General features: G+C 45.0%; 1 protein-coding gene across 1 annotated transcript in view; it reads left to right on the top strand.

Annotated features, from left to right (window-relative positions):
* The window catches only part of LOC137369779 (piezo-type mechanosensitive ion channel component 2-like), a 1,207,705-nt gene that overhangs the window by 594,891 nt on the left and 599,743 nt on the right, over positions 1 to 13,071 (top strand). Inside the window, exon 4 of the mRNA XM_068031235.1 lies at positions 1,797 to 1,839. Within this exon, the coding sequence (XP_067887336.1) occupies positions 1,797 to 1,839 (43 nt within the window). The remainder of the gene's footprint in view (positions 1 to 1,796; positions 1,840 to 13,071) is intronic.

A 13,071-nucleotide genomic window follows, 5' to 3' on the forward strand; every position in this document is an offset into this window, starting at 1 on the left:
ATATGGTGAATTTTGGACTGCCCATTTTTTTCCTTCCTGTTAGATCTGTGTCAGGGTCCCCTCAGCATATAAGTCTCACAGATCTTTGAACAAATCAACTGTGGGGTTAGGTCATTCCATGTCTCCTACAACATTAGATGAGTAAATTTTCATGATTTGGTTTGCTGCTCCTCATATAGCTTATCCTTCTTGGAAATTGTTCACATTTGCATGACAAAATGATGCTTCATAATGTCCAGTCACAGACTGTTTAATTTGATAATTCTATTCCATTCTCATGTAATTTCCATCAAAGTCGTTAGATTTCAATGGGCATGTAAACTGGCAGGATGTTTTAGCCATTTAAGTGAAGCCTTCCATGTGCAGGTGTCGCTACAGATCATTTAGAACAAAGGATGAAACCCCTGGATGCATTTTTAAGGTTTATGAATATAGCCACCACATTAGCCTATTTCTAATTTACTGGTACCTTTCCAGTGCCTAGTGATTCCCTCATAATTATTGTCAATGTCTCACAAATCTCCTTTCTCATTTCTCTCAGCTCTGGGATAAATACCAGCTATACCTGGAAATGTATTTGTTTTTGAGCCATTTTATCCTGTCTAGGACTTACATCTCATTTATAACAAAGTCATTAATTTTGCTTTGGCCATCTCTGATTGGGGAGGATGTGTTGTGCATGTGAATATTTTGAAGAAGTAACCATTCAGAATATTTACAATTTTGTGGTCGTCCTCAGTTCCAAGTATGGTTCATAGGATCAGTTATCAAAGGCATGAATGAGGAGGATTTCAGCAGTAGATGAGCTGAGGCAGGGCCATGCTTGGACGGTGTTATGGAGGTAGAAATAGGCAGTCTTAGTGATGGCTTGAATATGAGTTTGGAAGCTCATCCTAGGGTCAAATCTGACGCCAAGGTTGCAAACTGACTGATTTAATCTCAGACTGTTGCCAGGGGAGTGGGAACTGAAAACAATGGCTTCAATCTTCTCAATATTTAATTGGAGGAAATTTCTGCTCATCCAGTACTGGATATCGGATAAGCAGACTGATAACATAGGTGGAGGAATCGGGAGAGGTGGTGGTGAGGTAGAACTGGGTGTCATCAGCTTACATGTAAAAACTAACACGATGCCTTTGCATGATGTTGCTGAGGGGCAGCATGTAGACGTGAAATAGGAGGGGGCCAAGGATAGATCCTTGGGGGACACGAGAGGTAATGGTGCAGGAGCAGGAAGAGAAGCTATTGCATGAGATAGTCTGGCTTTGATTCGATAGATAAGAATGGAACCAGGTGAGAGCTGTCCCACCCAGCTATACGACACTGGAGAGGAGGATGGTGTGGTCAACTGTGTCAAACGCTGCAGACAGGTCGAGAAGGGCAAGGAGGGAAAGTTTACCTTTGTTGCAGTCATGTAGGATGTCATTTGTGACTTTAATAAGAGCTGTTTTGGTACTGTGGTGGGGCAGAAACCAGATTGGAGGGATTCAAACGTGGAGTTCCAGTAAAGATGGGAACGGATTTGAGAGACGACAACATACTCAAGGACCTTGGAGAGAAAAGGAAAGTTGGAGATGGGATGGTAGTTTGCAAAAATGGTGTGGTCAAAGGTTTTTTTTTGAAGAGATGAGCTATGGTGGATAATACCACTGTGAAAAAAACAGGGTAATTGAATGTATAATCACATGGAAATATATTAATTGCTATTTGTATTTTTTATGACTCTACTGAAGTCTTTGAAATCTTCTAAACAGTGACTACCATAATTAATTGCATTATGCTTTACTTTTTACCAGGCACAGATTGGGAAAAGACCTTCCGACAGATAGGATTTGAAAGGTAAGTGTTTGTTATTGTTTTTATCATATATGGAATCGTTTTCTATCAAGCCATAATTGTAATTCTTCTGATTTTATGAGGTTTTTCTTGAAGTAATGGAACAGCCTATTTTGAGAGAGGATAGTATGTCCTGGACAATAAATGTCCTGGTAATGAACTCCAGCATGCACCCGACGTGCAAAATAGTCGGGTTTTTCTGTGTAGCTTTAAACTGTGACAAATAAACCTTTGAGGTGTTATTTAAATGAGCAATAAATAAATGCTTTCTATTTCAGAGTTAGTAGCAATTCGTAGTTAATCTATAACAAAAACCAGCAGCCTTCTGAACTGATTGCTGACTTGGAGGTTTAGATCTGCTGACAGATCACAGACCGGACTTGTGAAGGCAAGGGCTATTGTCTCCATACATAGCAGATTTGAAGCATTATTCATCTTGGTCTACGATCCCTTTCCCTGGTTCCTCACTCAAACAAATCCAATGGTACGTAATTTTAGTGTCCTACCTGAATTAAACTGAGCCTGTTTAAAAAGCCCACAGTGCAGTCCACCAACAATACTACCGACTACCATCTTTATAAAATGTCCCCCATATCCATCCACGGTTCATCCCGCAGCAGCTGAAACCCACATTCATGCCTTTGTCACCTCCAAATTGCACTTTTCCAACACCCTTCTTGCAGGCCCTCCAAACTCCAACTCATCCAGAACACTGGCTTCAACCACCTGTCCTAATTTCCCCCCTGTACCTCCAACCAGTGAAACTTCATGGGGCATTTTACTATTTTAAGGGCATTATACAAAAGTAGCTTCTTGTTGTACACGTAACTTGTCACTGTAGATATAGTTTTGTTCCCCTTGTGTGAACTTTATTACAATCCAATTACAGCCCCCACCACTTACAATGCCCCCACCTACCCCGAACAGTCACCTATATAGGACAAATGAATTAGGTCCTGATTATGACCTCTGTTCCCACATTGCTGACCAGTGTGTCTCTTCATGCGAGGATTTGTGCCAGGAGTTCCAGATGGTAAAATGTAACCCCTATTTTTGATCAATTCAGTAATTGTAGATTAACATGATGACATGCACACATATTCCTTCTGCTTTTGCACTTTTCAAGCAAATAAATTGCCATCAACTTGGTGTAACTGATAAAAGGTTTGGTAATTTAGCTACAAAGCATTACAAAATATTTAGAATCATAGAATCATTAAATGGTTACAGCACAGACGAAGGCCAATCAGCCAATCTTGTCTGTGCCGGCTCCCTGTAAGAGTAACTCAGCTAGTCCCACACCCCGCCTTTTCCTCATAGTCCAGCAAATTTTCTCTATTCAAATAATTATCCAATTCCCTTTTGAAAGCCATAATTGAATCTGCCTCCACCACACTCACAGGCAATGCATTCCAGATTCTACCCACTCGCTGCATAAAAAGCTTTTCCTCACGTCGCCTTTGGTTCTTTTGCGATTCACCTTAAATCGGTGTCCTTTGGTTCTCGATCTTTCTACCAATGGGAACAGTTTCTCCCTACCTACTTTGTCCAGACCCCTCATAATCTTGAACATGTCACTTAAATCTCCTCTCAACATTCTCATCTCCAAGGAAAACAACCCCAGCTTCTCCAATCCATCCATGGATGAAGTCCCTAATCCCTGGAACCATTCTCATAAATAATTTCTGCAACCTCTCTAATGCCTTCACCTCCTTTCTGAAGTGTGGTGCCCAGAATTGGACACAATACTCCAGTTGAGGCCGAACCCAAGTTTTATAAAGGCTCACCATAACTTCCTTGCTTTTGTACTCGATGGCTCTGTTTATAAAGCCCAGGATCCCGTATGCCTTATTAACCTCTTTCTCAACCTGGCCTGCCACCTTCAATGATTTGTGAACAAGAGTGTAATATTTACAATTCTCCAGTCCTCTGGCACCATTTCTGTATCTAAGGACGATTGGAAGATTATGGCCAGTAACTGCGCAATTTCCACCCTTATTTCCCTCAGTATCCTCGGATGCATCTGATCAGGTTCTAATGACTTATTAATTTGCAGCCAGCCTTTCTAATACTTTCTCTTTATCAATTTTTAGCCCATACAGTGTCTCAACTACCTCCTCTTTCACTTTGATTTTGGCAGCATCTTCTTCCTTGGTAAAGACAAATGCAAATTACTCATTTAACACCGCAGCCATGCCCTCTGTCTCCAAGCATAAAACCCCCTGTTTGGTCTCTAATTGGTCCCAGTCCTCCCTTTTTTACCCTTTTACTATTCACATATCTAGAGAAGACGTTTGGATTCCCTTTTATGTTAGCTGCCAGTCTCTTCTCATACTCTCTCTTTGCTTCTCTTATTTCATTTTTCACTTCCCCACTGAAATTTCTATATTCAGCCTGGTTCTCACTTGTATTATCAACCTGACATCAGTCATACACATCCTGTTTCTGCTTCAGCTTACTCTCTATCTTTTTCATTATCCTTGGAGCTTTGGCTTTGTCATAGAATCATAGAATCATACAACATTTAAGGCACAGAAAGAGGCCCTTGACCCATCGTGTCTGTGCTGGCCGAACAACGATCCACTATTCTAATCCCACGTTCCAGCATTTAGTCCGTAGCCCTGCAGATTACGGCACTTGAGGTGCTATCCAGACTCCTTTTGAATTAGTTGAGGGTCTCTGCCTCAGCTACCCTTTCAGGCAGTGAGTTCCAGACCATTACCACCCTCTGGGTGAAAAAGTCTTTCCTCATCTCCCCTCTAATTTTCTACCTCATCACTGAACTCTCTGCTAAGGTGAATAGACCCTTCACCTCCACTCGATCCAGTCCCCTCAAAATTTTGTACATTTCAATCAGATCTCCCCTCAGCCTTCTCTGTTCCAAGGAGAACAACCTCAGCCTATCCAATCTTTCCTCATAGCTGCATTTTTCCAATCCTGGCAACATCCTCATAAATCTCCTCTGTACCCTCTGTCGTGCAATTACATCTCTGTAATGAGGTGACCAGAACTGCACACAGTACTCAAGTTGTGGCCTAATGAATGAGTTGTACAGTTCCAGCTTAACCTCCCTGCTCTTGTATTCTATACCTTGGCTAATAAAGGAAAGGATTCCATATGCCTTCTTAACCACCTTATCGACCTGTCCTGCTACCTTCAAGGATCTGTGGACATTCACTCCAAGGTCCCTTACTTTCTCAACACTTCTCAGTATTTTCCCATTAATCATTGTTTGACCTCCCCAAATGCATCACCTCACACTTCTCCAAGTTGAATTCCATTTGCCACTTTTCTGCCCATCTGACCAGACCATCATTATCTTCCTGCAGTCTACAGCTATCCCCGCTATCTACCACACGGCCAATCTTTGTGTCATCCGCAGACTTCTTGATCATGCCCCCTACATTTATGTCTAAATCGTGAATATACATCACATAAAGCAGGGGACCCAGTACTGAGCCCTGTGGAACGCAACTCCAAATAGCCCTCCAGTCGCTAAAACAACTGTCAGCAATTTTTTTTTTTATTCATTCACGGGGTGTGGGCATTGCTGGCCAGGCCAGCATTTATTGCCCATCCCTAATTGCCCTTGAGAAGGTGGTGGTGAGCTGCCTTCTTGAACCGCTGCAGTCCATGTGGGGTAGGTACACCCACAGTGCTGTTAGGAAGGGAGTTCCAGGATTTTGACCCAGCGACAGTGCAGGAACGGCGATATAGTTCCAAGTCAGGGTGGTGTGTGACTTGGAGGGGAACTTGCAGGTGGTGGTGTTCCCATGCATCTGCTTCCCTTGTCCTTCTAGTTGGTAGAGGTCACGGGTTTAGAAGGTGCTGTCTCATTCAACTGCATTACCATCGCTGAATCCCCCACTATCAACATCCTAGGGAATACCATTGACCGAAAACTGAACTGGAATAGCCATATAAATACCGTGGCTACAAAAGCAGGTCAGAGGCTAGGAATCCTGAGGTGAGTAACTCACCTCCTGACTCCCCAAAGCCTGTCCACAATCTACAAGGCACAAGTCAGGAGTGTGATGGAATACTCTCCACTTGCCTGGATGGGTGCAGCTCCAACAACACTCAAGAAGCTCGACACCATCCAGGACAAAGCGGCCCGCTTGATTGGCACCCCATCTACAAACATTCACTCCCTCCACCACCGACGCACAGTGGCAGCAGTGTGTACCATCTACAAGATGCACTGTAGCAATGCACCAAAGCTCCTTCGACAGCACCTTCCAAACCCGCGACCTCAGCTGAGGGAGGGCGGTAGGTGGTAATCAAAGAAGAACAAAGAACAAAGAAAATTACAGCACAGGAACAGGCCCTTCGGCCCTCCAAGCCTGCGCCGATCCAGATCCTCTATCTAAACATGTCGCCTATTTTCTAAGGGTCTGTAATTCTTTTCTTCCTGCCCATTCATGTATCTGTCTAGCTACATCTTAAAAGACGCCATCGTGCCCGCATCTACCACCTCCGCTGGCAACGCGTTCCAGGCACCCACCACCCTCTGCGTAAAGAACTTTCCACGCATATCCCCCCTGAACTTTTCCCCTTTCACTTTGAACTCGTGTCCTCTAGTAATTGAATCCCCCACTCTGGGAAAAAGCCTCTTGCTATCCACCCTGTCTATACCTCTCATGATTTTGTACACCTCAATCAGGTCCCCCCTCAACCTCCGTCTTTCTAATGAAAATAATCCTAATCTACTCAACCTCTCTTCATAGCTAGCGCCCTCCATACCAGGCAACATCCTGGTGAACCTCCTCTGCACCCTCTCCAAAGCATCCACATCCTTTTGGTAATGTGGCGACCAGAACTGCAGTATTCCAAATGTGGCCGAACCAAAGTCCTATACAACTGTAACATGACCTGCCAACTCTTGTACTCAATACCCCGTCCGATGAAGGAAAGCATGCCGTATGCCTTCTTTACCACTCTATTTACCTGCGTTGCCACCTTCAGGGAACAGTGGACCTGAACACCCAAATCTCTCTGGACATCAATTTTCCCCAGGACTTTTCCATTTACTGTATAGTTCACTCTTGAATTGGATCTTCCAAAATGCATCACCTCGCATTTGCCCTGATTGAACTCCATATTCCATTTCTCTGCCCAACTCTCCAATCTATCTATATTCTGCTGTATTCTCTGACAGTCCCTTCACTATCTGCTACTCCACCAATCTTAGTGTCGTCTGCAAACTTGCTAATCAGTCCACCTATACTTTCCTCCAAATCATTAATGTATATCACAAACAACAGTGGTCCCAGCACGGATCCCTGTGGAACACCACTGGTCACACGTCTCCATTTTGAGAAACTCCCCTCTACTGCTACTCTCTGTCTCCTGTTGCCCAGCCAGTTCTTTATCCATCTAGCTAGTACACCTTGGACCCCATGCGCCTTCACTTTCTCCATCAGCCTGCCATGGGGAACCTTATCAAACGCCTTACTGAAGTCCATGTATATGACATCGACAGCCCTTCCCTCATCAATCAGTAGGAGGTTACCTTGCCCATATTTAACCTGATGCCATGAGACTTCATGAGGTCCGGAGTCGATGTTGAGGACTCCTAGGGCAACTCCCTCCCTACTGTATACCACTGTGCCACCACCTCTGCTGGGTCTGTCTTGCCGGTGGGACAGGACGTACCCGGGGATGGTGATGGCAGTGTCTGGGACATTGTCTGTTAGGTATGATTCCGTGAGTATGACTATGTCAGGCTGTTGCTTGACTAGTCTGTGGGACAGCTCTCCCAACTTTGGCACAAGCCCCCAGATGTTAGTAAGGAGGACTTTGCAGGGTTGACAGGGCTGGGTTTGCCGTTGTCGTTTCCGGTGCCTTGGTCGATGCCGGGTGGTCCGTACGGTTTCATTCCTTTTTATAGACTTCGTAGCGGTTAGGTACAACTGAGTGGCTTGCTCGGCCATTTCAGAGGGCATGTAAGAGTTAACCACATTGCTGTGCGTCTGGAGTCACATGTAAGCCAGACCAGGTAAGGACAGCAGATTTCCTTCCCTAAAAGACATTAGTGAACCAGATGGGTTTTTACAACAATCGACAATGGTTTCATGGCCATCATTAGACTAGTTTTTAATTCGAGATTTTTATTAAGTTCAAATTCCACCTTCTGCTGTGGTGGGATTCGAACCCATGTCCCCAGAGGAATATCCTGGGTCTCTGGGTTACTAGTCCAGTGATAATACCACTCCGCCACCGCCTACCCTTTGTTTCCTGCCACTGAGCCAATTTTGTATCCACCTTGCTGCATTTCCCTGGATCCCATGGGATTTTATTTTTTTAACCAGTCTGCCATGTGGGCCCTTGTCAAAAGCCTTGCTAAAATCCATGTCGACCACATCACCTGCACTACCCTCATCTATCTTCCTTGTTACTTCTTCAAAATATTCGATCAAGTTGGTCAAACAAGATCTTCCCTTAACAAACCCATACTGACTATCCTTGATTAATCTGTGTCTTTCTTAGTGACAGTTTATCCTGTCTCTCAGAATAGATTCCAATAATTTGCCCACTACTGAGGTTAGACTGTTTGGCTTGTAATTATTTGGTCTATCCTTCGCTCCCTTTTTAAACAGATGTATAACCTTAGCAATTCTCCAATCCTCCGGCACCACACCTGTATCCAGTGAGGACTGGAAAATGATGGGCAGACACTCTGCTATTTCCTCTCTTGCTTCTTTTAATAGCCTAGGATACATTTCATCTGGCCCTGGTGATTTATTAACTTTCAAGAATGCTAATCCCATTAATATTTCCTCTCTCCCTCTGCTTATCACTTCCAATACTTCACACTCTTCCTCCTTAACTACAATATCTGCATCGTCCCCCTCTTTTGTGAAGACAGATGCAAAGTATTCATTAAGAACCATACCAATATCTTCCGCTTCTACACATAGGTTACCTTTTTGGTCTTTTATGGGCCCTACTCTCTCCTTAGTTAACCTCTTACTCTTAATATATTGATAAAGCATCTTTGGGTTCACCTTGATTATGCTTGCCAATATTCTTTCATGCCCTCTCTTTGCTTTCCTAATTTCCTTTTTGATTTCACCCCTCCACTTTCTATACTCCTCTCGGCTTTCTGTAATATTGAGTTCTCAGTGTCGGACATAAGCTTTCCTTTTCTGCTTTATCTTACCCTGTAGGCTCCTTGACATCCGTGGGGCTTTAGATTTGGCTGTCTCATCCTTTTTCTTTGTGGGAGTATGTTTACCCAGAACCCCTTGAATATCCCCTTTGAATGCCTTTTCCCCTTTCTGGAACCATCTCTTCTTTAAAGGCAGCCCATTTTTTCCATTCACAGCACAGAAACAGGCGCTTTGGTCCAACAGGTTTATGCTCCACATGAGCTTCCTTCCACCCTTCTTCATGCAAGCCCCTCAACATATCCTTTCTTTTCTCCCTCATACGAACGTATGCGCATATGAATTAATAGCAGGAGTAGGCCACAGGGCCATTTGCGCTTATCTAGATTCCTCTTAAATACATCTATGCTATTCACTTCAACTACTCTTTGTGGTAGCAAGTTCCACATCCTAACTCTTTATTCCTAAATTTCCTATTAGATTTATTAGTGACTATCTTATATTTATGGTCCCTTGTTCTGGTCCCAATTGCAAGTGGAAACATTTTCTCTACATCTCCCCTGCACAACCCTTTCATAACCTCAATCAGGTCACCCCCTCAGTCTTCTCTTTTTTTAGAGAAAAGAGCCCCAACTTCTTCAATCTTTCTTGGTAAAAGCTGTGGAAGATGGTACACTCATACAAAATGGCCATTCACAAAGCTCTGTAGCCATGAAACTGGGCTCTGTAGCTCTGCTGGTGTCGGTGCTACAGAAGCCCTAATCTCATAAAATGCTGTGCACAATGCTTCCTGCCACTTCCAGAGTGGCCTGCACGAGGCTCCAGCTGGGAAAGGCACTAGCCTGGGCATGCTGTGCATACTGTGAAAGCATCAGGAGTGTTCAGACCATCATATCAAAGAGCTGCTCCAAGAGATTTGACACACAGTTTTGAAACTTGCACCATGCAGGTCCAGTGAATTCCTGTGCTAATCACTCTCAGATGAACATGCCTTCTGCTGCAAGAAAGCCCCCACCACCATCCCGCCCGCTCACACCACACGACCGTTTAAAGGGCCAGGCATCCAACTTTATGGTGAGATGCTTTTGACTTCTGCCATAGCAAAGTTTGTGCAACTGCTGTGAATTGTTTTTAGCGATTTCATGTTGAATTGGTGCATCCATACAGGGAGGGCAGAGGATTTGGTCACCTGTCCACACCAAGTCTGCAACAGGCATGAAGGCTGTAGTTGCAGTGCCTCTGGTTCTGCAATCTGGCAGACAAATTGTGCTAAGGCTGCAATGAAATGATGCTCTGCATGTGAGAAGGAGGAGGGATGCTCTCCACAAAGGACCCTACTCACCATGGGTTTTGAGGGATCACTTCTCCCCTTTCACCCAGGAACAATGCCTGAGTTGCCTCAGATTCAACAAAGAGGTTTTCATAAACCTTCTTCAACAGGACCTGTAGCCTCACACCAGGATGAGGATGGCACTGCCAGTGATTGTCAAGGTCACTGTTCCTTTAAACTTCTATGCGACCGGATTATTCTCAGCATGAGCAGGTGGCATAGCGAATATATCCCAGTACACTGTCCATTGCTGCATCCGGGAGGTGATGGAGGCCCTGAATACAAGGAGGGGCGATTTGATTGTTTTTTTCTCTAAGCAGAGAGAAGCAGGGTAAACAGGCATAAAAACAAGAAATGCTGGAAATATTCAGCAGGTCTGGCAGCATCTGTGGAGAGAGAAGCAGAGTTAACGTTTCAGGTCCGTGACCCTTCCTCAGAACTGACCTGAAACATTAACTCTGCTTCTCTCTCCACAGATGCTGCCAGGCCTGCTGAGTATTTCCAGCATTTCTTGTTTTTATTTCCGATTTCCAGCATCCGCAGTATTTTGCTTTTATTTTAGAGGATAAGCAGGCATTGGATTTCCAGAATAGTGGGATTGCTAATGGTGCAGGGAGCCATTGACTACACACATGGCTCTGTGCGTCCCCTCCCCATGTCAATCAGGAAAGGTACAGGAACCCCAAGGGCTATGACTCCATTAATGGTTGGTGTGCGACCATGCACAAACCATTATGTTGGTGACTGACCGCTATTCTGGCAGCAGCCACGATGCCTTCATCCTGAAGCAGTCTGCTGTTCCTGCCGTCTTCAGGCCACCAAGAGGAAGCAGAGGGCAGCTGCTCGGAGACAAGGGATACACCTTTTAGACTTGTATGATGATTCCCCTCCACCACCCAGTCACGTGAGGGCAACAGGCGTACAATGACAGCCATGCTGTCAACAGAAACTTTGTGGAGCAGACCATCGGCGTGCTTAAGCAATGGCTCTGATGCATTGGGGGAGTCCCACAGCACTCTCTGAAGCATGTGTCAAAGTTTGTGGTAACCTGCTGTGTCCTCCTCAACACCGCTATCATGAAAGTGCGGCTATTGACAGGAGTAAGAGGAGGAGACTTGAAATCCGGAACCCCTTTGCTCTGGACAGATTGTATGGGAAGGCCTACTCAAACTCTGCTTCCCTTACAAGATCGACCATGTCTCTACTATTCTCCAGTTCCTCATCTGGAAAGCTTCATCGCAGCATCCTCTTGTGTTTTATTGCAGGATCTTGGCCACCAATAAAAACCTTTCCATAACATCTTTATCCAACAACACATCCAATTGAACAAACATTCACCCTTGTGCATTCCTTTTGTGCCTGTCTGGGGGAAAGCAAGGGGTCCCTGATCACACATGTCATGCGAGATAACAGACTGAGGGCGAGGTGGGAGCAGAGAAGGAGCATAAAGTAGGAGCATATTCTCTTCTGCAATGTTCTCGGATGCACTGGGCTCTGTTGCAGCTGGCCCTATGCTGTGAAGCGCCATCTGCTCCATTGGGCTTAGGAGAAGCAGGCATGCCTGATCCCCGCCGATTCAGCTCTGCTCCCTCCCATTGAATGCTACCTTATCCTGCAAGAGAGAAGGAAGAATGTCATTGATTGAGTTGCACTATGGTTGGGTCATGTGCCTGCTGTAGCTGAATAGCTGGAGGTGTGTGCAGGCTCCGAGAGATGTGTGTGAGACTTGCATCATTAGAAGGTGTGTGAGGATGAGGTGGAGCATCTAAATGTTAGGCCTAAGTTCTAACTGCTGGGGACTGTTGATGGGTGAGTGATGGGGATGTGGTACATAGAGCAGCAGTGCGGTATGGTGTGTTGGGTATGAGATGTCCATTGAACATGCATTCATTGACATTGACTACCCATATAAGATCACAAAACTTTGTGTGGCACTGTGGCCAAATCCTAGGGGTCAGACTCCGGGAATTGTCCTCCTCTGCCACCTTGTCCCATTCCATTTGGAGGGTGTTCTGTGAAGGCCACCTGCCCAACCCACCACTGAAACATGGCCTCTCTTCAGTTGACCTCCATCACAAAGCCTCCATGAACCTGGGAGCCTTCTCTCTTCCCTTGTGCTCCATTTATTTTTGTTGCTACTTGCAGCTCATTCCGCTTCAGGCAATCAACAGCAGTTTTCTTGTAATGAGTGTAGCTCCCCTCTAAGAGCTTCAGGCTAGCTGGAACTCGTGCTAGCTGTGAATACAGTTGGGCCCCCTTTTGAGCATTTAGCCAACCAGCAACATGGATCATGCTTGGCTGAATGTTACAATCAGGCAAATGAGGAGGAAACACAAGGTTCACATGCTACCTGCTTCAATGGCACGGGGCATGGGCAGATCGCAAAAATGGGCGCAGACAAATCATTAATCGTATAATTCCAGTTTATGCTTGTAGCCAGCTAGGTGAATTGCAAACAAAAGCAAAATACTGCAGATGCTGAAAATCCCAAAATAAAAACAGAAAATGCTGGAAATACTCAATAGGTCAGACAGCATCTTTGGAGGGAGGTGCTGGGTCAAAGTCCTGCAACTCCCTTCCTAACAGCACTGTAGGTGTACCTACACAATATGGCTCAAGACGGCACCTTATCAAGGGCAATTAAGGATGGGAAATAAATGCTGGTCTAGCTAGCATCGCCCACATCCCGTGAAAGAATAAAAAAAAGACAGTGTTAACGGGCTGAATTTTTAAACAAGATCAGGATCAGAGGCGGGCGGGCGTGCAATTTGCCATGTGGCACCACAATCCCAAACC

Source organism: Heterodontus francisci, chromosome 5 (genome assembly GCF_036365525.1).
Source record: "Heterodontus francisci isolate sHetFra1 chromosome 5, sHetFra1.hap1, whole genome shotgun sequence".
Lineage (NCBI taxonomy): Eukaryota > Metazoa > Chordata > Chondrichthyes > Heterodontiformes > Heterodontidae > Heterodontus > Heterodontus francisci.